Source organism: Onthophagus taurus, chromosome 5 (assembly GCF_036711975.1).
Source record: "Onthophagus taurus isolate NC chromosome 5, IU_Otau_3.0, whole genome shotgun sequence".
Taxonomy (NCBI): domain Eukaryota; kingdom Metazoa; phylum Arthropoda; class Insecta; order Coleoptera; family Scarabaeidae; genus Onthophagus; species Onthophagus taurus.
Window position 1 is genome coordinate 3,018,903 of NC_091970.1, and position 27,450 is coordinate 3,046,352.

Sequence of the window (27,450 nt, forward strand, 5' to 3'; positions counted from 1 at the left end):
ATTTAAAGCTTAAAATTAAAAGGGTGGTATCTCAAGAACTAAGTGAGATATCTTAATGAATTAACAAACATTTTGAAGCAAATTTAATCAAGATTCATCACCCCAAAGATAATTTCTTATTTTTAATAACTTAGGTTGTTGTGATTTTTTTAATCCAACTCTGTAAGGTTTAGTTTTGATGATACACTCATAATTCTTATTATATTGTGCTCTTTATAACGGTACATAACAATCTAAATGTTTTAAAAGTTGAGATTTTATTTTATTGATCAAATTGTATAATTGTAATACTTAGAACAAACACACCTGATGTAAAACATAATGATTTTATAATGAGACCATGTGGTACTAACTAATGGTGAATATAACGTTGCACGCCACGTGGAGGCCACCCCGGGCCCTGTTAACACGTTTAACTGAATTTATGGTCCACTAATTTGCATCTGCATTATATTAAGCGTATTTTCCAGGCGAAAGCCAGGTTCCCGAAAACCGCGGTCCCGCCCGATTTGGCCCGCAATTTAATCTCTCCGGGGATCCCCAGGGGAGCCGCGGCTTTTAACTTGATATAACCGTGTTCTTTCCTGCGGAATTAAAAAGGGGGCCACGATAATAAAAAAGCGACCGAGTCGTATGTACGTGTGTGCGCTTGGCAGCAGAATTTTCTACCACGGAATCGGGTTGAATTACGCCCCAAGGCTTTTGCTAACTTCGATCACAATTTCGAATTGGGGTTATTAAAAAAGTTCTACGCGGACGCATTATTTCTACAAACCGAGCTTTTGCTATGCAAGGGAATTTTACGTTACATTTTTGCTATTCAAATATTCGCCACATTTGATCATACAAAAAGAAACGATTTTTACTACTTTCAACGTCTTTTTCAAGTCGTGAGGGTGGGTTCTCACTTTGTGGAAAAGTGTCACGTGTGAAGTTTACCCCGCAATTAAGCCATTGAGGCCGACTCGGCTCATGCAATACTCTAATTTGTAATAATTCCAGAACTTGATATCTCCATTTTTTCTTGACGGCACGGCAACAAAAATAATGCCCTAAATTTTGTATTTCCCTTGCGTGCCCAAAAAATAAACAAAATGAAATTGAACGATATTGATGGCAACAATCTCTCTTTTATCAATCTGTTTGGTTCGCTTTGCCATAGCTGCATTTTCGCGAATACAAAATAATTTCTACCCGTTCGACAAATAGGATCGGAACACACGTTTAATTTTGAATATCTGTTGAATTCCCTAGTTAGTTTGTCGAATTTGCAGAACCGCCCGATTTTCCACGAATATGTGGATCAGAGAATGCTATCTCGTCTCGTTTTGGTAAATAATTCAACGTACAGCGAGTTAGTAATTTATAAATAAATGGGAGCCATTTTAAAATGATTTTGTAGGGATATTATATTTATGAATTTCCGTTTCCCCGAATTACTTACCACCGAGGGTGGTTAACTAAAGCAAAGCCATCCCGTGTAATAATAGTTAATACCGACCGACCCTCTCCCTGTTGTCAATAAGTTGGGGATTTAATCATGAACTAACACAAACTGCTTAGCTGGCATTGAACGTTATAGCCTAATTCCCTTACTCTCGACCCGATGTCTGAGAATGGCTAAATTACCCCTGGTCGGGAATTTCGGATAATCCTCTAACCCCGTTTAATATTCGATCGATGACACTGTGTTAATTCTCCGATAGGTCAAGGTATGAACGTTAAAAACGATAAATTGGCCGAGTAGTTGGCTGCACTTGATGCTTTTCGATTGCAGACGAAAGTAGTTACTATATATTTCGAACGGTATGATGTGAAATATAATACAATGGCAAACGCTTTTATCGAATGAACGCAATTTAAACATCCACACTGAAAACGATATCAAATTCCACCATTATTGGGGGACGTGTCTGTAATACGACATGCGATATTGTGTTGAAACTTAACGTTTCATTCCATAACTTTACAATAGTTTATTTTTTAAAAGTTATCTTATCAAACGTTTGTATTTCACTTAAACCAAAAATGCGGAGTGGACGTAAAAAGATCATAACATCCCGAGTTTTAAAAATTAAGAAATAATTTTATGACTGATGAATCTTGATTAAATTTGCTTTAAAATGCTTTTTATCTCATGGAAATGTCTCACTTATTTTTTGAGATACGCTCCTTTTAATTTTCAACTATTAATATAGGGTGAAAAAATCACAGTAAAACCAGATTAAATTTGCTTTTAAACTCTTTTAGTTTCATCACGACATCTCAATTAGTTCTTAAGATACATTAATTTCAATTTTTATAAATCATCCCCAACAAGAAAAAATGCAGGGTTGGATTAAAAAAATCACAACAACCCGAGTTATAGAAAATAAGAAATTATTTTTTGAGTGATGAATCTTGATTAAATTTGCCTTAAAATGTTTTTTATTTCATTAAGATATCTCACTTAGTTCTTGAGATACGACCCTTTTAATTTTGAGCTTTTAGTCAATTTTTTAACTATTAATAAACAGGGTGTAATTAAAAAAATCATAACAACCGAATTAATCGAAATTAAAAATTAAGCTTTCTCACATTAAAACTAGATTAAATTTGCTTTTAAACTCTTTTAGTTTCATCACGATATCTCAATTAGTTCTTAAAATACATTAATTTCAATTTTTATAAACCATCCGCAACAAGAAAAAAAGCAGGGTTGGATTAAAAAAATCACAACAACCTGAGTTATAGAAAATAAGAAATTATTTTTTGAGTGATGAATCTTGATTAAATTTGCTTTCAAATGTTTTTTATCTCATTAAGATATCTCACTTAATTCTTGAGATACGATCCTTTTAATTTTGAGCTTTTACTCAATCTTTTTAACTATTAATAAACAGGGTGTAACTAAAAAAATCATAACAACCGAATTAATCAAAATTAAAAATTGAGCTTTCTCACAATGAAACTAGATTAAATTTGCTTTTAAACTCTTTTAGTTTCATCACGATATCTCAATTGGTTCTTAAGATATATTAATTTCAATTTTTATAAACCATCCGCAACAAGAAAAAAAGCAGGGTTGGATTAAAAAAATCACAATAACCTGAGTTATAGAAAATAAGAAATTATTTTTTGAGTGATGAATCTTGATTAAATTTGCCTTAACATGCTATTTATCTCATTAAGATATCTCACTTAGTTCTTGAGATACGACCCTTTTAATTTTGAGCTTTTTCTCAATTTTTTTAACTATTAATAAACAGAGTATAATTAAAAAAATCATAACAACCGAATTAATCGAAATTAAAAATTAAGCTTTCTCGCGTTAAAACTAGATTAAATTTGCTTTTAAACTCTTTTAGTTTCATCACGATATCTCATTTAGTTCTTAAGATATATTAATTTCAATTTTTATAAACCATCCGCAACAAGAAAAAAAGCAGGGTTGGATTAAAAAAATCACAACAACCTGAGTTATAGAAAATAAGAAATTATTTTTTGAGTGATGAATTTTGATTAAATTTGCTTTAAAATGCTTTTTATCTCATTAAGATATCTCACTTAGTTCTTGAGATACGACCCTTTTAATTTTGAGCTTTTACTCAATTTTTAAACTATTAATAGACAGGGTGTAATTAAAAAAATCATAACAACCGAATTAATCGAAATTAAAAATTGAGCTTTCCCACATTAAAACTAGATTAAATTTGCTTTTAAACCCTTCTCATTTCATAATGTTATCTCAATTACTTCTTGAGATACGATAATTTTAATTAAGATTTGAAATATCTAAAAAATTTTTTTAAGACCGTGTGTTTCAAAAAGCATTTATCAGGCTAATTAGAATTAAAATCGGATTTGTTTCGAGTGACGGAAGAGATTTTGGACTTAAACGGCGCATGACCGCCGAAATCGCGCTGAAACTTCAGCGTGGACACGAGTAACACGGTTTCAGTCGCCCGTTTCAGGTTCAACGCGGTAGTCCTTGCTGAAAAGTGCGCCCTCGACACGTGGTTGATACGCGAAAATCAAATAGTCGCGGAATGTAAACATTTTTGAAGGGGTAAATGAAAATTCGCGGTTCCCTTATTGCAAATTAAATTAATAATAATGTTTTTGGAAGTGTAAAAGTGACTGATTTAGTCGTTTTAAAGAATTAGAAAAAAATGCGTTGTACTTTGTACGTGATTAAATTGATGATTTTGTTTTCTGGTAAGTATCTTAATAAAATGATTGCTAATTTAAATTTGATAAGAATTTATCTTTGGAGTTGACGTTAAATAATTTAAATAATGAATAACAGCAAGTAGTCCAAGTACAAACATTAGCGTACAATAGAATCAACGTACTCTATTAGGGTTATTATTCGATTAAAGTAATGTGAAACGACGAACGCGTGAAAGAACGGACCTTATTTTTGTATGAGCAAAGATTTAATCTAGGCATGATGGATCGGCCGGTTGTGTGAAGTCTCGTTATAAAACTAAAACAACCCCACTTTGTATTACCAATTTTGTCTCGCCAATAATTCAACACAACCAAAAATTAACAACAAAAATCTATTTTCGATGTTGATATTTCTCCTGAAAAATATCCCGATGTAATATTCCATAAATACTGAAGCAGTCCTCTTTTGTATCCGTCGGACGGTAACGGAATCAAGGCCCTTATTTACACCCAGAGTCCTTTGTACCCTTCTAACGTATTTATGTTCCGAAACAAAAGAAACCAGGAGAGACGTCGGTCGTTGGATAAGACGAAGAAGAACTCGGGAGTCACACGTACACAATCTGAGGACAATTGCCCTTTGAGTCCTTCTCTTTCCGGTACCCTTTTTCTATTTTAGCTCATTTTGTAAGGAAGACGGTAACGTTGTTGGATGAAAAATTTATGAGGACAATGTTTTTCCTCCATTTATCTCTTTAACAACTAACGAAAATAAATTTTTTTTTATCGATTTTCTTCTTTGTTAATGAAGTTAACACATACAGTATTACACACGGAGTATTAAACGAGATCGATGCGGCTAATAAAGGCGTTCGTTTTGTAAGCGAACTTCGCAGGACGTTCTCTAAGCTCAAACCTAATACATCACGCAGTTGACACCTTTGTTCCCGGTAATATGCACAACAAAACAGAGAACCTGAAGGGGTTGGGGGTGGCTAAAGGGGGCGGTGGGCGCCTACATCGATTTTTCCGTCAAATTTAAGGTGGTGCGTTTTAATATTTTTATCGCGAGCAGGCTAAGGGTCGGTTTATTAAAAATTGCAGCGCGAACAGCTCAAAACGAACGGAACGTGTTTTCTTGACTTTTCACTGCAAGATTGTTTTTGGATGGAAAAGCGTTTTTAATTTTAAATAGAAAGATTGATCGTTTGTTTATTTTTTTGTTTATTAATTTTTTAATAAGTTGGACAAATCAAAATTTATCGCAAAATTTCAACTCAAAAATCGTCCAATTTTTAGCATTTTTATTTTAATAATAATTTAGCACATTTCACCATAATTAGCACCCTTCTAGTAACCAATTGTGTAAATTTCATCCTTCCAACCCCATTTTCCAAAGAGATAAGAGTTTTTACAACTCCAAAATCCTTCATTTTTCGACATTTTTACTTCAATCACCTACAACTTTCTCATTTTTATTTTAATAATAATTTAGCACATTTCATCGTAATTAGCACCATTTTAATACCAAATTTTGGAAATTTTGTCATTCCAAACCCATTTTCCCAAGAGATATGAATTTTTACAACTACAAAATCGTTCATTTTTCGACATTTTCATTTCAATCACCTACAATTTTGTCATTTTTGTTTTAATAATAATTTAGGACATTTAATCGTAATTAGCACCCTTTTAATAACAAATTGTGGAAATTTCATCTCTCGAACCCTATTTTCCAAAGAGATATGAGTTTTTACAACTCCAAAATCGTTCATTTTTCGACATTTTCACTTTAATCACCTACAACTTTCTAATTTTTATTTTAATAATAATTTAGCATTTTTTATCGAAATTAGCACCCTTTTAATAACAATCTGCGTAAATTTCATCATTCCAACCCCATTTTTCCAAGAGATATGAATTTTTACAACTTCAAAATAGTTAATTTTCCGACATTTTCATTTCAATCACCTACAATTTTGTCATTTTTGTTTTAATAATAATTTAGGACATTTAATCGTAATTAGCACCCTTTTAATAACAAATTGTGGAAATTTCATCCCTCGAACCCTATTTTCCAAAGAGATATGAGTTTTTACAACTCCAAAATCGTTCATTTTTCGACATTTCCACTTTAATCACCTACAACTTTCTCATTTTTATTTTAATAATAATTTAGCACATTTCATCGTAATTAGCACCCTTTTACTAACAAATAGTGAAAATTTCATCATTCCAAACCCATTTTCCCAAGAGATATGAATTTTTACAACTAGAAAATCGTTCATTTTTCGACATTTTCACTTTAATCACCTACAACTTTCTAATTTTTATTTTAATAATAATTTAGCATTTTTTATCGGAATTAGCACCCTTTTAATAACAATCTGCGTAAATTTCATCATTCCAACCCCATTTTCCCAAGAGATATGAATTTTTACAACTACAAAATAGTTCATTTTCCGACATTTTCATTTCAATCACCTACAATTTTGTCATTTTTGTTTTAATAATAATTTAGGACATTTCATCGTAATTAGCACCCTTTTAATAACAAATTGTGGAAATTTTATTCTTCCAACCCCATTTTCCATAGTGATATTAGTTTTTACAACTCGCAAATCGTTCATTTTTCGACATTTCCACTTTAATCACCTACAACTTTCTCATTTTTATTTTAATAATAATTTAGGACATTTCATCGTAATTAGCACCCTTTTAATAACAAATTGTGGAAATTTCATCCCTCGAACCCTATTTTCCAAAGAGATATGAGTTTTTACAACTCCAAAATCGTTCATTTTTCGACATTTCCACTTTAATCACCTACAACTTTCTCATTTTTATTTTAATAATAATTTAGCACATTTCATCGTAATTAGCACCCTTTTACTAACAAATAGTGAAAATTTCATCATTCCAAACCCATTTTCCCAAGAGATATGAATTTTTACAACTACAAAATCGTTCATTTTTCGACATTTTCACTTTAATCACCTACAACTTTCTAATTTTTATTTTAATAATAATTTAGCATTTTTTATCGGAATTAGCACCCTTTTAATAACAATCTGCGTAAATTTCATCATTCCAACCCCATTTTCCCAAGAGAAATGAATTTTTACAACTACAAAATCGTTCGTTTTTCGACATTTTCATTTCAATCACCTACAATTTTGTCATTTTTATTTTAATAATAATTTAGGACATTTCATCGTAATTAGCACCCTTTTAATAACAAATTGTGGAAATTTTATTCTTCCAACCCCATTTTCCATAGTGATATTAGTTTTTACAACTCGCAAATCGTTCATTTTTCGACATTTCCACTTTAATCACCTACAACTTTCTCATTTTTATTTTAATAATAATTTAGGACATTTCATCGTAATTAGCACCCTTTTAATAACAAATTGTGGAAATTTCATCCCTCGAACCCTATTTTCCAAAGAGATATGAGTTTTTACAACTCCAAAATCGTTCATTTTTCGACATTTCCACTTTAATCACCTACAACTTTCTCATTTTTATTTTAATAATAATTTAGCACATTTCATCGTAATTAGCACCCTTTTAATAACAAATTGTGGAAATTTTATTCTTCCAACCCCATTTTCCATAGAGATATTAGTTTTTACAACTCCCAAATCGTTCACTTTTTGACATTTTCACTTTAATCACCTACAACTTTCTCATTTTTATTTTAATAATAATTTAGCACATTTCATCGGAATTAGCATCCTTTTAATAACAATCTGCGTAAATTTCATCATTCCAACCCCATTTTCCCAAGAGATATGAATTTTTACAACTACAAAATCGTTCATTTTTCGACATTTTCATTTCAATCACCTACAATTTTGTCATTTTTATTTTAATAATAATTTAGGACATTTCATCGTAATTAGCACCCTTTTAATAACAAATTGTGGAAATTTCATCCCTCGAACCCTATTTTCCAAAGAGATATGAGTTTTTACAACTCCAAAATCGTTCATTTTTCGACATTTCCACTTTAATCACCTACAACTTTCTTATTTTTATTTTAATAATAATTTAGCACATTTCATCGTAATTAGCACCCTTTTAATAACAAATTGTGGAAATTTTATTCTTCCAACCCCATTTTCCATAGAGATATTAGTTTTTACAACTCCCAAATCGTTCATTTTTTGACATTTTCACATTAATCACCTACAACTTTCTTATTTTTATTTTAATAATAATTTAGCACATTTCATCGTAATTAGCACTCTTTTACTAACAAATAGTGAAAATTTCATCATTCCAAACCCATTTTCCCAAGAGATATGAATTTTTACAACTACAAAATCGTTCATTTTTCGACATTTTCACTTTAATCACCTACAACTTTCTTATTTTTATTTTAATAATAATTTAGCACATTTCATCGTAATTAGCACCCTTTTAGTAACAAATAGTGAAAATTTCATCATTCCAAACCCATTTTTCAAAGAGTTATCAATTTTTACAACTCCAAAATTGTTCATTATTTGACATTTTCACTTTAATCACTTACAACTTTCTCATTTTTATTTTAATAATAATTTAGCACATTTCATCGTAATTAGCACCCTTTTAATAACAAATTGTGGAAATTTCGTCATTCCAAACCGATTTTCCCACGAGATATACATTTCCCCAACCTCAAAATCGTTCATTTCACATTCTCACTTTAACCAAAAACTTTTTTATTTTTACTTTAATAACAATTTTTTTATCCTTTTGTAATGGGCGCCCTTTTAATAACAAATAGTGGAAATTTTGCGGTTTCCTACAATCAATTATCCCGGTTATGTAGTAATTTGCCACACAGAGATTTTCAATTAGTAATCATAAAAGGGTTTTAATTTTAATACCTCAATTTAGTGATTGCAAAAAACTCGGCTTGGCAAGACAAATTAATTATTACTCCCATCAATGTTATTAACCTCCTGAAATATTAATTTACATAAAATGTTCATCCTGCATCAATACAACCCGAATAAATCAACAACAACAAAAAATAAAACCTATACAATAGTTAGGGAATGAATACATCTCGTGATCTTTCGACGTCTTGGCGGAGTGGCTTATTGTTGTATCGTCCTGCATAAGGTTCTGTTTCATTTTTCTTTCAACCCCTCAAATGGCCCTAAATGGGAGACAATAAACAGCCTTTCAGGCCAAAGTAGCTTTCTTTATGATAAATTATCTACCCGACTTTTTCAATTTTTTTCCCTTTTACTTTAGTTATTCGTTTTCGAAATAACACAACAATAATGGACTAGCCACTATGAGCATATTTGGATACCATATTTTATATGAAACTTTTTTAAACTCATTTTAACGAGTACAAAAAAAAAGTTTAACACCCTCGGGTTATTTCAAATAAAAGGAGAATGACACCCCCGTAGCGTTATAAATATTCAGCGACATCTCCTCTTCTTGAAGAGGAATATCGCCTAACGAGAACGATGATTAAAGAGATTAGAATCGCTTCGTCATCCGGATGCTGGTTGGTGGTAACGTGATGAAAAAAAAATAATCGCTTGACTCTTTTCTTCCTTAAAGATGAGACAAATATCTCGATTTCATTTCGCAGAAACTCTCCAATTAAAATAAAAAATTCTAAGAATCACAAATTATTCTTTTCAATTTCCCATATACATACATTTCAATTTCCGATTATGTTTCAGTTTTGGAAAGCGGGAAATTCGATATTCACGTTCCCCGGGAACGTCAAACGTTCAGAGGCGAACAATGACGTAACGTTAAAACCGGAAGTCAAGCCCTTTGTTTGCGTTAATACGCACCGCGCGTCTACGGATGCGCCATTAAACGGTTAGTTAAACGTACAGGAATTAACAGGAAACAAAGATCGCTTATTTGCATATTCTATTCGCGTACAACTATTAAAACCCTTACTCGAAATGTTTCGAATATTAGGAACCATCAGAAACCTTTCCCCATTAAAACCACAAAATCTAATTTTATTTATTTATCGCGTTTCATACTTACTAAATAGACGTTATTTTAATTAAACGTCATTGTGCTCTCCGTCTTTAGTGGTCAAAAATGTTTTTTTTTTCTTTTATTCTCGTCGAAGCTCATTTTCAGCACGTCAATCGTAACAACTTGTTGCTGATACCCAACAAGACGAGATCGATACGGGTTTTGAAATCGCCTCTTGTATAATGCGTGTGATTATACTAAGTGCGCTTTGTGTCATTGATCCCGTCGAAATCGTGTTCATTAAAGGTTCGGTGATTCCTAATTGCGTTATTGTATAACTATTCGATCAATCTTGAATTTTCCCCCATCTGTTTTTAAATCAATTTGTACCAGACAAATTTAATATCTAACAATAGCGTCCACAATATCTGATTTGTCGCCGTTATACCTACTACAAAATCAATAATAATATCTGATTTTGACCTGTATGTCAAAATAGCCCGTCGAGTTCGATCAAAATCATTCCTGCCACCCGTTCAAATCATCAAATGCTAACATCCCTTGATGTAGTGCCTGATGCATCTAATGATTATCTATGACAGTTTTTAATACTGTTCTGAACACCTCATAATACATGATTTGATATCAAGGGAGCCCAAATCGTCCTGGATATCCGTCAATATCATTATGATTAATATCACATCCAATTAGAATTGGTTATGATATTGCAGCATCTCAGTCGAAAGTGAACTGAGTTTTTATGATATCGTCTCATTAAGCCGAGGTCGCTTGCGGCTGAGGCGCTATATTGAGTTGACCATATTGCAATGATACATTAATTATAATCTGTCTGTATTAATAAGGCGAAGTCATAAAACCTTTCTTTTAACCTTAGCCGAGGTCGCTTATGGGCGAGGCGCTAGGATATGATGAGTAGTTCATTTTTCGCCATTTTCAGTTTAATCACCTACAACTTTCTCATTTTTGTTTTAATAATAATTTTACGCATTTCATCGTAATTAGCACCCTTTTAATAACAAATTGTGAAAATTTCATCACTCCAAACCCATTTTCCAAAGAGTTATCAATTTTTACAACTCCAAAATCGTTCATTTTTCGATATTTTCACTTTAATCATCTACAACTTTCTCATTTTTGTTTTAATAATAATTTAGCACATTTCATCGTAATTAGCACCATTTTAATAACAATCTGCGTAAATTTCATCATTCTTCCAACCCCATTTTCCAAAGAGATATGAGTTTTTACAACTCCAAAATCGTTCAGTTTTCGACATTTTTCCTTTAATCACCTATAACTTTCTTATTATTATTTTAATAATAATTTAGTACATTTCATCTTAATTAGCACCCTTTTAGTAACAAATTGGGGACATTTCACCGTTCCAAACCGATTTTCTAATGAGATATGAGTTTTTACAACTCCAAAATCGTTCATTTTTCGACATTTTCACTTTAATCACCTACAACTTTCTTATTTTTATTTTAATAATAATTTAGCACATTTCATCGTAATCAACACCCTTTTAATAACAAATAGTGGAAATTTCATCATTCCAAACCCATTTTCCAAAGAGTTATCAATTTTTACAACTCCAAAATCGTTCATTTTTCGATATTTTCACTTTAATCATCTACAACTTTCTCATTTTTGTTTTAATAATAATTTAGCACATTTCATCGTAATTAGCACCATTTTAATAACAATCTGCGTAAATTTCATCATTCTTCCAACCCCATTTTCCAAAGAGATATGAGTTTTTACAACTCCAAAATCGTTCAGTTTTCGACATTTTTCCTTTAATCACCTATAACTTTCTTATTATTATTTTAATAATAATTTAGTACATTTCATCTTAATTAGCACCCTTTTAGTAACAAATTGGGGACATTTCACCGTTCCAAACCGATTTTCTAATGAGATATGAGTTTTTACAACTCCAAAATCGTTCATTTTTCGACATTTTCACTTTAATCACCTACAACTTTCTTATTTTTATTTTAATAATAATTTAGCACATTTCATTGTAATCAACACCCTTTTAATAACAAATAGTGGAAATTTCATCATTCCAAACCCATTTTCCAAAGAGTTATCAATTTTTACAATTCCAAAATCGTTCATTCTTTGATATTTTTACTTTAATCATCTACAACTTTCTCATTTTTGTTTTAATAATAATTTAGCACATGTCATCGTAATTAGCACCATTTTAATAACAAATTGTGGAAATTTTATTCTTCCAACCCCATTTTCCAAAGAAATATGAGTTTTTACAACTCCAAAATCGTTCAGTTTTCGACATCTTTCCTTTAATCACCTATAACTTTCTTATTATTATTTTAATAATAATTTAGTACAATTCATCTTAATTAGCACCCTTTTAGTAACAAATTCGAGACATGTCACCGTTCCACCCCATTTTCCAAAGAGTTATCAATTTTTACAACTCCAAAATCGTTCATTTTTCGATATTTTCACTTTAATCATCTACCACTTTCTCATTTTTGTTTTAATAATAATTTTGCGCATTTCATCGTAATTAGCACTCTTTTAATAACAAATAGTAGAAATTTCATCATTCCAAACCCATTATCCAAAGAGTTATCAATTTTTACAATTCCAAAATCGTTCATTCTTTGATATTTTTACTTTAATCATCTACAACTTTCTCATTTTTGTTTTAATAATAATTTAGCACATGTCATCGTAATTAGCACCATTTTAATAACAAATTGTGGAAATTTTATTCTTCCAACCCCATTTTCCAAAGAAATATGAGTTTTTACAACTCCAAAATCGTTCAGTTTTCGACATCTTTCCTTTAATCACCTATAACTTTCTTATTATTATTTTAATAATAATTTAGTACAATTCATCTTAATTAGCACCCTTTTAGTAACAAATTCGGTACATGTCACCGTTCCACCCCATTTTCCAAAGAGTTATCAATTTTTACAACTCCAAAATCGTTCATTTTTCGATATTTTCACTTTAATCATCTACAACTTTCTCATTTTTGTTTTAATAATAATTTTACGCATTTCATCGTAATTAGCACCCTTTTAATAACAAATTGTGGAAATTTCATCATTCCAAACCCATTTTCCAAAGAGTTATCAATTTTTACAATTCCAAAATCGTTCATTCTTTGATATTTTTACTTTAATCATCTACAACTTTCTCATTTTTGTTTTAATAATAATTTAGCACATTTGATCGTAATTAGCACCATTTTAATAACAAATTGTGGAAATTTTATTCTTCCAACCCCATTTTCCAAAGAGATATGAGTTTTTACAACTCCAAAATCGTTCAGTTTTCGACATTTTTCTTTTAATCACCTATAACTTTCTTATTATTATTTTAATAATAATTTAGTACATTTCATCTTAATTAGCACCCTTTTAGTAACAAATTGGGGACATGTCACCGTTCCAAACCGATTTTCCAATGAGATGAGTTTTTACAATTCCAAAATCGTTCATTTTTTGACATTTTCACTTTAATCACCTACAACTTTCTTATTTTTATTTTAATAATAATTTAGCACATTTCATCGTAATCAACACCCTTTTAATAACAAATAGTGGAAATTTCATCATTCCAAACCCATTTTCCAAAGAGTTATCAATTTTTACAATTCCAAAATCGTTCATTCTTTGATATTTTTACTTTAATCATCTACAACTTTCTCATTTTTGTTTTAATAATAATTTAGTACATTTCATCGTAATTAGCACCATTTTAATAACAAATTGTGGAAATTTTATTCTTGCAACCCCATTTTCCAAAGAGATATGAGTTTTTACAACTCCAAAATCGTTCAGTTTTCGACATTTTTCCTTTAATCACCTATAACTTTCTTATTATTATTTTAATAATAATTTAGTACATTTCATCTTAATTAGCACCCTTTTAGTAACAAATTGGGGACATTTCACCGTTCCAAACCGATTTTCCAATGAGATATGAGTTTTTACAACTCCAAAATCGTTCATTTTTCGACATTTTCACTTTAATCATCTACAACTTTCTCATTTTTGTTTTAATAATAATTTTGCGCATTTCATCGTAATTAGCACCATTTTAATAACAAATTGTGGAAATTTTATTCTTCTAACCCCATTTTGCAAAGAGATATGAGTTTTTACAACTCCAAAATCGTTCAGTTTTCGACATTTTTCCTTTAATCACCTATAACTTTCTTATTATTATTTTAATAATAATTTAGTACATTTCATCTTAATTAGCACCCTTTTAGTAACAAATTCGGGACATGTCACCGTTCCACCCCATTTTGCAAAGAGTTATCAATTTTTACAATTCCAAAATCGTTCATTCTTTGATATTTTTACTTTAATCATCTACAACTTTCTCATTTTTGTTTTAATAATAATTTAGCACATGTCATCGTAATTAGCACCATTTTAATAACAAATTGTGGAAATTTTATTCTTCCAACCCCATTTTCCAAAGAAATATGAGTTTTTACAACTCCAAAATCGTTCAGTTTTCGACATCTTTCCTTTAATCACCTATAACTTTCTTATTATTATTTTAATAATAATTTAGTACAATTCATCTTAATTAGCACCCTTTTAGTAACAAATTCGGTACATGTCACCGTTCCACCCCATTTTCCAAAGAGTTATCAATTTTTACAACTCCAAAATCGTTCATTTTTCGATATTTTCACTTTAATCATCTACAACTTTCTCATTTTTGTTTTAATAATAATTTTACGCATTTCATCGTAATTAGCACCCTTTTAATAACAAATTGTGGAAATTTCATCATTCCAAACCCATTTTCCAAAGAGTTATCAATTTTTACAATTCCAAAATCGTTCATTCTTTGATATTTTTACTTTAATCATCTACAACTTTCTCATTTTTGTTTTAATAATAATTTAGCACATTTGATCGTAATTAGCACCATTTTAATAACAAATTGTGGAAATTTTATTCTTCCAACCCCATTTTCCAAAGAGATATGAGTTTTTACAACTCCAAAATCGTTCAGTTTTCGACATTTTTCTTTTAATCACCTATAACTTTCTTATTATTATTTTAATAATAATTTAGTACATTTCATCTTAATTAGCACCCTTTTAGTAACAAATTGGGGACATGTCACCGTTCCAAACCGATTTTCCAATGAGATGAGTTTTTACAATTCCAAAATCGTTCATTTTTTGACATTTTCACTTTAATCACCTACAACTTTCTTATTTTTATTTTAATAATAATTTAGCACATTTCATCGTAATCAACACCCTTTTAATAACAAATAGTGGAAATTTCATCATTCCAAACCCATTTTCCAAAGAGTTATCAATTTTTACAATTCCAAAATCGTTCATTCTTTGATATTTTTACTTTAATCATCTACAACTTTCTCATTTTTGTTTTAATAATAATTTAGTACATTTCATCGTAATTAGCACCATTTTAATAACAAATTGTGGAAATTTTATTCTTGCAACCCCATTTTCCAAAGAGATATGAGTTTTTACAACTCCAAAATCGTTCAGTTTTCGACATTTTTCCTTTAATCACCTATAACTTTCTTATTATTATTTTAATAATAATTTAGTACATTTCATCTTAATTAGCACCCTTTTAGTAACAAATTGGGGACATTTCACCGTTCCAAACCGATTTTCCAATGAGATATGAGTTTTTACAACTCCAAAATCGTTCATTTTTCGACATTTTCACTTTAATCATCTACAACTTTCTCATTTTTGTTTTAATAATAATTTTGCGCATTTCATCGTAATTAGCACCATTTTAATAACAAATTGTGGAAATTTTATTCTTCTAACCCCATTTTGCAAAGAGATATGAGTTTTTACAACTCCAAAATCGTTCAGTTTTCGACATTTTTCCTTTAATCACCTATAACTTTCTTATTATTATTTTAATAATAATTTAGTACATTTCATCTTAATTAGCACCCTTTTAGTAACAAATTCGGGACATGTCACCGTTCCACCCCATTTTGCAAAGAGTTATCAATTTTTACAACTCCAAAATCGTTCATTTTTCGATATTTTCACTTTAATCATCTACAACTTTCTCATTTTTGTTGTAATAATAATTTTGCGCATTTCATCGTAATTAGCGCTCTTTTAATAACAAATAGTAGAAATTTCATCATTCCAAACCCATTTTCCAAATAGTTATCAATTTTTACAATTCCAAAATCGTTCATTCTTTGATATTTTTACTTTAATCATCTACAACTTTCTCATTTTTGTTTTAATAATAATTTAGCACATTTCATCGTAATTAGCACCATTTTAATAACAAATTGTGGAAATTTTATCATTCCAACCCCATTTTCCAAAGAGTTATCAATTTTTACAACTCCAAAATCGTTCATTCTTTGATATTTTCACTTTAATCATCTACAACTTTCTCATTTTTGTTTTAATAATAATTTAGCACATTTTATCGTAATTAGCACCCTTTTAATAACAAATTGTGGAAATTTTATTCTTCCAACCCCATTTTCCAAAGAGATATGAGTTTTTACAACTCCAAAATCGTTCAGTTTTCGACATTCTTCCTTTAATCACCTATAACTTTCTTACTATTATTTTAATAATAATTTAGTACATTTCATCTTAATTAGCACCCTTTTAGTAACAAATTGGGGACATTTCACCGTTCCAAACCGATTTTCCAATGAGATATGAGTTTTACAACTCCAAAATCGTTCATTTTTCGACATTTTCACTTTAATCACCTACAACTTTCTTATTTTTATTTTAATAATAATTTAGCACATTTCATCGTAATCAACACCCTTTTAATAACAAATAGTGGAAATTTCATCATTCCAAACCCATTTTCCAAAGAGTTATCAATTTTTACAACTTCAAAATCGTTCATTCTTTGATATTTTCACTTTAATCACCTACAACTTTCTCATTTTTGTTTTAATAATAATTTAACACATTTCATCGTAATTAGCACCCTTTAATAACAAATGGAAATTTTATTCTTAAGTTAAAAAAAAATAATATAGTTTAGGACAATTAAAAAATAATTTTATTCGAATTTAATTATAACGAAATCTCTTCTTTGATATCATGAAGTATTTTCCCAGCTTTTCTCGCAAACCCTTTCCCCACAATTTTCCCTTGTTCCATCAAAATCTCCAAATACGGTTTGGCTTCGTCGATCATAAACCCAACATTCTCTTTCGTTTCAATCGCAATCACCAACATAATTATGGACAAATCATCCGTGTAAAACTTGACGTGGTCTTTAGCTTCAAAAAATTTCTCTTTCAATTTTTCTTTGAAATCGTCGTTTTTACCATGACATTTTTGAAAAAAATTTTTAAATGATGCACCACAAAATTTACTATAAAAATTAAATTAAAAATTAATTTAGGTATAATTTTAGGTTAGATTTAGTTCTCGGGTGTATTAGAGAAGGGGACACTTCTCTTGTATGAAACATTAATGACTAAAGTTACTACTCTCGACTGGAACACTAACAATTAGGGAAACTATATGACAAACGCTAACGTTTCCAATTGCAGACTACTTTAACGGGGCTATATTATATACAAACGGTTTTAACAAATTTATAACAACACCATTTCCTGGTATACTTGAACTAAATGCACTTCACAAAGGATATTTTTAATTAATTCTACTCACTTCGTTTTTGAGAAGTTCCCTTTATCGAGTTCTTCGGTAAACTTTTTAACCGTCTGTGAAAACGACTTAACAATTTGACGCTCAACGTTTTTAGCTTTTTCTTCTAGCGATGTTTGACTTGATTTATCAACGTTAATCTTTTTCTTTTTTTTACTCGACATCTCAAAATAATTCTTTTTTAATCGTTTTCTTTACAACATCCCTCGCAATGATCTTCCTTTTTAACTTCTTCTTGGCAAGAATCTTCGCCGGGCGTTCTAACTTTTTGATACTCCTCCACAACTTTATCGACGATGTATTGAACGGACGTTTGAACTTTAGCGACGAAAGCACTATTTTGAATCGCCTCGATGTGTTCCGGTACTTTACTATAAGCTTCCGCCACTTTACCCGGCAATTCTTGGCATGTTTTTTTTGCGTCTTTACTGAATTTTTCAGCAGAAGATTGAATCACTTCCGAGGTTTCTTTGTAATATTTTTCGAATTTATTCACCATAGTCTTGATTCACGTTAAATTTTAATAATCATAATAAAATAAATGATTATGTCAAAATGATTTATTTATTTTTTTGACAACTTTTTTGATGGATTTTCTTTTTTTTTTAATTTGATCAGCAGAAATTATTCTGTGCATAATAAGCCGAGATCGCTTGATGCCAAGGGTCTAGATTTGATATTATGTTTAAATCAAGACCAGAAAACGTCGGTTTATGATAATCAATTGATATCATCTCAAAACAAAGCTGCCAAAATTTTAAAATCGTCCAATTTTGACATTTTCTGATTTATGCTAAATCACTAGGAACAGAAAAAGAAAACAGTTGCAACTGGAATTTGGAACTATTAGAGTTTTGTGGAGTTACAAACTTTGCTAAAGTAAGCTTTCATCTTTTAACAACCACGTTTGTCTTAAACTTAAACTTTGTAATATTTCTGGAATTTATTCACCATAGTTTTAATTAACGTAAAATTTTAGTAATCATAATAAAAAAATTAATTATGTCAGAATGATTTATTTATTTTTTTGCTAACTTTTTAGATGTTTTCTTCGCGCTCGTTTTTCGTTTGGCGGATTTTCTTTTTTTCGAGTTTGGTTTGGTATTTTGGGTTTTATTTTCTTTCGTGGATTCGGTGCCTATTTTTACGTCGTTGCAACAAAGCCCTTTTAACAATCCGCTGTGATAGAAAACGCCGTCGAATAAAAATCCGGGAAAACAATCTTCGTTACGGGTATTTAGTTCTTTTTTAATTAAGTCTTTATTTAATATATTCGCCTCTTGTGATTTATCTTTTGTATCGCAAGTTTTAACGATCACGGTTTGTACCCCTTCGTTGTTTTGGGGTGGTGGGGTTATTCCTCTTTCACGTATTGATGGTTTTACTTGAATTCCAACGTCTGGTTTTTCTAATTTTAAGCAACATTCGTTTCCTTCAAGCTTTTTAACGATCAAACTACAATTTTCACTCAAAATTTTGTGATAACCTTCATCTTCAACACCACATCCTTTTGTTTGGATATGAATATAAGTCGTTAATTTACCCGGACAAGGCAAAATGTTTTTTCCTTCATTTTCCTCATTTCCTTCATTTCCTTTATTTTCTTTACCACTTTGTTGTTTTGAAGCAACCACACTCTTCTTAGACTTATTAGATTTCTTTGGCACTTTTGTTATCTTCTTACTCGTTTTTGTACCTTTATTCTTCTTACCCCCACCTTTCTTCTTCTTCCCAGCCTTAACCTTATCTTTACCCTTTTGCTTTTCCTTCCCATTTTTTGACTCAATCACATTTTGTTCCCTCCCAATAGCATCCAACATCTCTCTATGACACTTCCTGATATAAGTCCTTCGAAATTCAACGTTATCAGCTGAACATCCCGCGTTTGAAGCGCATTTATTCTCTTCATGGTTTTTCGGTAAATAATTCTCATTCTCAAAGCAATTCTGTTCGTAATTACTTCGACAATCAGCGTTAATTACGTTGCAACCATTATTGGTGACGCATTTATCAGATTTGTTCTCTTCAAACGTTTTTTCGCAACATGATTTTTGGTTTTTTTGCTTATTTTTGCAAGACCAGCACATTTTTTCGTTAATTTTGAACATCCAGCAAATCCACGAAATCTCTCAATTTCTTTTGGAGTTAATTCCCTTTTTGTAACTTTATGTACCCTAACTACTTGTTTTTTGCAACATTCCCTTTCGTTCCCTTCACAGCACTCCTTTTGACTGTCATTATCAAATTTGGTTTTTCTATGTTCTTTCCTCGTACTTTTTGGCCTCCCAGGATTAATCCCCACAATTTGAGCAGCTAATACATTCTGATTGTGTCCCTTTTTTTCCTCATACAAAGAATTGAAACTAGAATTATTAATTAAATTCATGAATCGTTGAGTGTCATCATCAATATCATCATAATGCAAAGATTCACTATCGACCGAAGTTTTCGATGGATCACATTTTTCCTTCATCATTTCAACTTGATGATCTTGATCAGAACTAGACGTCGTCAACCGCGGGCTTCGTTTCCTAAAAATGTGGGGTTTATACTCAATCAAATCGCTTGGATGCGGGTGATCAATATCATACCCAATACTCCTCGCATCATCATCTTGGAAAAAACACAACGTCGATGACACCACTTTTAACCCACCAGAATTTCTCACACAACACTCATTACCCACAATTTCAACCCCTTCTTCAGTTGTAACCTCAACTAATTTTCCGTTTTCCTCAATAATTGCAGTCGTAACCTTCTTTTTAAAGGGATCTTCCTCAATACTTGATTCACTACTTGTTGCTAAATTACATCTCTTCATCATCGCTCTCGATCGGGAATTTACCGTGTTCGTCGCTGTTTTGGCCCCAAGAAATGTTAGCGCGAGATGATGTTTCATGTCGACACCGACGATCTGACTCGTTTCCTTCATCGCTTTGAGGAACGTGGGGTGTTGAGATTCCGCTTGGGTGCAAATCCTTTCCAAACCACTTTTTAACTCTTTTATTTCCCCGTGAAAAAGGGGTTCTTGCGATTTTTTCTTTTTCGAAAACATGATTCTAATGGTGAATAAACGGGATGATTAGAAAATGGGATAAATGATGAGATTGTCGAATAAGGGGGTTAAGTTTGTGTCAAATTTGACGTTGAACATAAAAAGATAAAGATAACTGAGATACGGTTTGAAATATCAACTTTATGTTGTGATATTCGTAATCTTTGTGGAAAATCCTTTAAAATGAGTCCAAACACGACTAATTTATCTTAAAAAATAAAAAAGATACAAAAAATTAACAAATTTAAAGTTAATGGGGTGAAGTTGGCAACGAAATAGTAAAAATTTTATTATTTTGGTCATTTTTTGAGATAACCCATCATTTAGACTCGTTTAAGAAGATTTTTTTCATTAAAATTATGAATATTATAAAATTAAAGTTGACATTTCAAACCGGAAGTAACCCGAATTTTGACTACAACCTTAATTTTGTGATATTCATAATCTTCGCGAAAAATCCTTTTAAATGAGTCCAAACACGGCCGATTTATCTCAATAAACAACGGAGATACAACAAATTTAAAGTTAATGGGGTGAAGTTGGCAACAAAACAGTAAAAATTTTATTATTTTGGTCATTTTTTGAGATAACCCATCATTTAGACTCGTTTAAGAAGATTTTTTTCATTAAAATTATGAATATTATAAAATTAAAGTTGACATTTAAAACCGGAAGTAACCCGAATTTTGACTACAACCTTAATTTTGTGATATTCATAATCTTCGCGAAAAATCCTTTTAAATGAGTCCAAACACGGCCGATTTATCTCAATAAACAACGGAGATACAACAAATTTAAAGTTAATAAAGTGAAGTTAGCAACGAAATACTAAAAATTTTAATATATCAGTTATTTTTTGAGATAACCCATCATGTTTGGACTCATTTAAAAAGATTTTTTTCATGAGAATTATGAATATTATAAAATTAAAGTTGACATTTAAAACCGGAAGTAATCCGAATTTTGACTACAACCTTAATTTTGTGATAATCATAATCTTCGCGAAAAATCCTTTTAAATGAGTCCAAACACCGCCGATTTATCTCAATAAACAACGGAGATACAACAAATTTAAAGTTAATAAAGTGAAGTTAGCAACGAAATACTAAAAATTTTAATATATCGGTTATTTTTTGAGATAACCCATCATGTTTGGACTCATTTAAAAAGATTTTTTTCATGAAAATTATGAATATTATAAAATTAAAGTTGACATTTAAAACCGGAAGTAACCCGAATTTCTATTACAACCTTAATTTTGTGATATTCTTAATGTTCATGGAAAATCCTTTAAAATGAGTCCAAACAATGCCGATTTATCTCAATAAACAAAGGGGATACAACGAAAAGTTAACAAATTTAAAGTTAACAAAGTTGGCTACATAATAACAAAAATTTTAATATCTCTGTTACTTTTTGAGATAACCCCAACGAGTTTGGACTCATTTTAAAGGATTTTTCGCAAAGATTAAGAATATAGCAAAATTAAAGTTGACGTTTCAAACCGGAAGTAACCCAACCTCGATTATTTTAAGTTAAATGTATACTTTTTTGTAATATTCATTAAAAGGAATACAAACAAATCATATTTAACTGCAAAAATAAGTGTTGATGGACAACTTCCGGTTATAAACGTCAACTTTAATTATATTATATTCTTAATCTATTACGTGGTATTAATATTCTTTATGAAAAATCCTTTAAAATGAGTCCAAACACGACTAATTTATCTTAAAAAATAAAAAAGATACAAAAAATTAACAAATTTAAAGTTAATGGGGTGAAGTTGGCAACGAAATAGTAAAAAATTTATTATTTTGGTCATTTTTTGAGATAACCCATCATTTAGACTCGTTTCAGAAGATTTTTTTCATGAAAATTATAAATATTATAAAATTAAAGTTGACATTTAAAACCGGAAGTAACCCGAATTTTGACTACAACCTTAATTTTGTGATATTCGTAATCTTCGCGAAAAATCTTTTAAAATGAGTCCAAACACGGCCGATTTATCTCAATAAACAACGGAGATACAACAAATTTAAAGTTAATAAAGTGAAGTTAGCAACGAAATACTAAAAATTTTAATATATCGGTTATTTTTTGAGATAACCCATCATTTGGACTCGTTTAAGAAGATTTTTTTCATGAGAATTATGAATATTATAAAATTAAAGTTGACATTTAAAACCGGAAGTAACCCGAATTTCTATTACAACCTTAATTTTGTGATATTCTTAATGTTCATGGAAAATCCTTTAAAATGAGTCCAAACACGGCCGATTTATCTCAATAAACAAAGGAGATACAACGAAAAGTTAACAAATTTAAAGTTAACAAAGTGAAGTTGGCTACATAATAACAAAAATTTTAATATCTCTGTCACTTTTTGAGATAACCCCAACGAGTTTGGACTCATTTTAAAGGATTTTTCGCAAAGATTAAGAATATAGCAAAATTAAAGTTGACGTTTCAAACCGGAAGTAACCCAACCTCGATTATTTTAAGTTAAATGTATACTTTTTTGTAATATTCATTAAAAGGAATACAAACAAATCATATTTAACTGCAAAAATAAGTGTTGATGGACAACTTCCGGTTATAAACGTCAACTTTAATTATATTATATTCTTAATCTATTACGTGGTATTAATATTCTTTATGAAAAATCCTTCAAAATGAGTCCAAACACGCCTAATTTATCTCAAAAAACAACAAAATTAAAGTTAACAAAGTGAAGTTGGCAACGTAACACTAAAAACGTGAATATCTCGGTTATTATTTAAGATAACCCCATCATGTTTCGACTCATCTTAAAGCATTTTTCATAAAGTATATGAAAATCCAAAAATTAAAGTTGACGTTTAAAACCGGAAGTATCCCATATCTCGATGGTTTTTAAGGTTGATACTATAATTTTATAATCTTCATTAAATATTAATTAACACGAGTGAAAAATAACATATACAACTTTAAAAATCATCTTTAATGACCGACTTCCGGTTCTAAACGTCAATTTTAATTTTGCGATATTTATATTCGTTATGAAAAATCCTTCAAAATGAGTCCAAACATGCCTAATTTATTTCAAAAAACAACAAAAATAAGAAAGTTAACAAAATCAAAGTTAACAAAGTGAAGTTGGCAACGTAATATTAAAAAGGTGATATCTCGGTTATTTTTTGAGATAACCCCATCAAGTTTGGACTCATTTTAAAGGATTTTTCACAACGAATATGAATATTACAAAATTAAAGTTGAAATTTAAAACCGGAAGTAACTTGGTTATTTTTAAAGTTGAATATGCCGTGTTTATACTCGTTTTAACGCGAATTTTGTGGAGATTTCAAATTTATTAATAATTATTTATACCTAATCGTAAAGTTTGATTAATTCATTTTCTTTCTTTCTTTTTCTTGTTACACGCGCATTCATCGATTTGTCTTTGGAGATGCTGTTTAAATTGATGTTGAAATTCTTGTTGGGTTAATTTTAGATTTGGGGCGAATGATAATTCATTTTTTCTTTGTTCTTTGATGGCTCTTCCAAGGCAACAAGAACATCCTTGTTGATCGGTGACTATACTATTACATTCAACACATCTTTTTAATCCATCTTCACTTTGTTGTTTTCCTTTTACGCATTGGCAACATCCTGGTTTTCCAGTTTTCCAAACCGATTTAATTATAATTGGAGCTCCAGAACTACAAGTACATAAATGTTCTCTTAATATTTCTTCTTTTGATACTTTTTCATTTAATATTTCCACGTTTAATACTTCTTCTTTTTCAAAATCTTTTCTTACACATTTTTGATTATCCTTAATGTTTTTGTTAATCCGATTTAGATATAATGTCTCACATTGAGTTGGTGTTGCGAAAGATCCGCGGGGAGTTCCAACAACGTCTGTCATTTTTAGGATGGTTTTCTTGGGTGATTTTATTGTTTCAATTTCTTCTAAATCATCATCTGAAGAAAGTCTTTTTGAAACAGATTTTTTTGAACAATTTGTTTCGTTAGAATTTTTTGAATGGTGACCGGGATCTTTAAAACAACATTCATTCAAAAATAAATGTCTTCCATCAGCTAGAACCAATTCTACCATTTGATCAGAATGATGAATTATGGATTGTTTTGAAGAGTTTTTTAAAGATTCTTTTGAAGCTTTTTTTGATGTCTTTGAATTTTTTTTAAGAGAATCTTTTGATCCTTTTTTTGATTTATTTTTAAGAGAATCTTTTGATTTCTTTTCAATAGAATCTTTTGATTTCTTTTTGAGTGAATCTTTTGATCCTTTTTTTGATTTCTTTTTAAGAGAATCTTTTGATTTTTTTTTAAGAGAATCTTTTGATTTCTTTTCCATAGAATCTTTTGATTTCTTTTCCATAGAATCTTTTGATTTCTTTTCAATAGAATCTTTTGATTTCTTTTCAACACAATCTTTTGATTTCTTTTTGCCCGAATCTTTTGATTTCTTTTTTAAAGATTCTTGAGATGATCCACTCATCGAATCTAAACTCCTTTTATTATTCACTTTCGATTTTTTACGCTTCTTACTAACTTTTTGATCCTCACTCCCTCCCGATGACGTTGAACTATAACTAGTTTTCGAACCTTTTTTCGCAACCTTCTTTTTATTCCCATTTTTTTTGCAATTCTTTGAACACCTTTCAGATTCATCTTCAGTATCGGATTCCAACCGCTTCTTATCTTTACACTTAAACTTTAAAAACTTCTTCTTATCGTTATCATCTGGTTCATCTTCCGCGGATGATTGTGATTTAGAAGTTCCGAAATGAAACCCACCGAGGGGACAATATTTCTTAAAGCGTTCTTGGATTACTGAGATCGCCGCGCCTTTCGATTCAAGGAATGAGCGAACGATATCGATTTTTTTCTTTTTTGTGCAAGGTCCCGTGTCATCGTCCGATTCTAGAATGCAACAATCTTTGCATTCCAATTTATTTTTTTTCTTGTCATTGGGCATGATTAGGAATGAGGTGTCAAAATGAGAACGAGAATTTTGTGACAGATTTATTGATTTATTTTATTACATAAATTGAGGAAGGTGCTTGAGTGGCTTTTTCCATAGTTTCAACTGTCCTATTAAGAGCGTCGATTAATCCTTTATTGCTAACATCAGTCGCTGCACATCCAGCGTTAATTAAAGCGTTTTTTAGTTTGGGTTGAGCTTTTGTAGATGTTTCTCCAACTTTATAAATAGCGTTATGGATCATTTCGAATTGTCTCCGAAATTTTTGTTCTTTTTTCTTCATGGTGTTATTTTCTTAGATCTTCAATGAATTTATCGACGACTCTCCCGGTTTCGCGTAAATTAGCCTCTGCGTTTTTCTTAACCTTTTCTAATTGATCAGCTAACGACATTCTAGCTTGTTTCGTGCAATCTTTCGGTAGTTTACCAAGCGCGTCTTCCGATGCTTTATTGATTTTCTTCATCGCGTCATCTAAAATCGCGGAGGTTGACTTTTTCATTTCTGTTACAGCTTTTTGTAGTTCCTGCTTGCAATGATCTGCCATATTTGATAATTATTCAAAGAATTTTTTTACAAACAATTTTTAATTTTGACTTTATAAATTTTATTTGTCATAAACCTGTCTAAAATTGTGTTCGCGGAAGGTTTGATTTGATTTAAATAAACGAAAAATTCATTAAATTGAATCGTATTTTTTTCGGAATTGTCAAGCCCCGGCAGGATGTCCCGACTGGTTCTGACATGAACACAGCTTTCATTTGAATAATTTTTGAGAAATCATATCCGCTTTCGGACCTGTTTCTGATGTACGAGCAAGCTTTAACGCGTTCATTTGCATTTACAATTCAACGATTCTACTTGTTTATAAATTTTATAAATCAAAAAAGAAAAATTCGTTTTTGGTAATTTAAACTCGATAAATGTCTTAAAATTATTCTCTGCGGTTCGGAAGGGGAGATGAAGAATTTAATTTTCATAAATCTCTATTTCCATGGGGAGCGTTAGGCCTCGGAGTCGTTACTTTAATATCTTGCCATTTGTCAAAAGTTAATTCCAAAATCTCTCATCTAAGCACAAACAACTCTAAAGGTCAAACCAACACAGTATTTTATGCTAATATTTTTATCAAAATTTTATTTAATATAAGTTTATTTATCCATTATACACTATTATATATTATCACGCTGTTGCAAATAACTGTTTGAACTGAATTTCGTTGTTTAACAAGTTGTTAATGGCAGCATTCCGGAATCAGAGCATGTTGGAAATAAACTTTTATAACAAAAGTTGTAGCAAATTTTATTCTTAACAATAGTCCTCTTTTACACTTTTGCTGTCAGATGCATAGATATCGAGATAAATACGAAAATATGAAAATTTGTTAAATTTCGTTGTTTTATAAGATGTTATGGTAGCACTCGGGAATGGGAGCATGTTGGAAAAAAACTTTTAGAACAAAAGTAGTAGAAAATTTTATTCTTAACAATATTGCTCTCTTGCACTTTTGATCTCAGATGCATAGATATCGAGATAAATACGAAAATATGAAAATTTGATGAATTTGGTTGCTTTATAAGATGTTATGGTAGCACTCG

The 27,450-nt window shown here is 30.3% G+C and overlaps 2 protein-coding genes across 6 annotated transcripts in view; one reads left to right on the forward strand and one right to left on the reverse strand.

Moving 5' to 3' along the window:
* LOC111426169 (uncharacterized) overlaps positions 1-27,450 on the forward strand; it is a 259,435-nt gene that overhangs the window by 156,666 nt on the left and 75,319 nt on the right. The window contains exon 1 of one of the 3 annotated variants that reach the window (XM_023060561.2): positions 3,947-4,197. The exons of the other annotated variants lie outside the window; for them this stretch is intronic. Coding sequence (XP_022916329.1) covers positions 4,152-4,197 — 46 coding nt within the window. The 5' untranslated portion in view covers positions 3,947-4,151. Of the gene's footprint in view, positions 1-3,946; positions 4,198-27,450 lie in introns of those variants that run through there. 3 annotated transcript variants of the gene reach the window in all.
* On the reverse strand, positions 17,167-26,563 carry LOC111426168 (cylicin-1-like). 3 transcript variants are annotated; one of them, XM_071195927.1, is made up of 4 exons: positions 24,234-26,563; positions 20,398-20,865; positions 17,810-20,337; positions 17,167-17,507 (listed from the first exon to the last, which is right to left on the reverse strand). In XM_071195927.1, exon 1 carries the CDS (start codon positions 25,846-25,848, stop codon positions 24,256-24,258), a length of 1,593 nt encoding a protein of 530 aa, XP_071052028.1. In that variant the 5' UTR covers positions 25,849-26,563; the 3' UTR covers positions 17,167-17,507; positions 17,810-20,337; positions 20,398-20,865; positions 24,234-24,255. The 3 variants fall into 3 exon arrangements, with proteins under 3 accessions (XP_071052028.1, XP_071052029.1, XP_071052027.1); XM_071195928.1 differs by having other exon boundaries at positions 17,810-20,169; positions 20,247-20,865; XM_071195926.1 differs by having other exon boundaries at positions 17,810-20,865.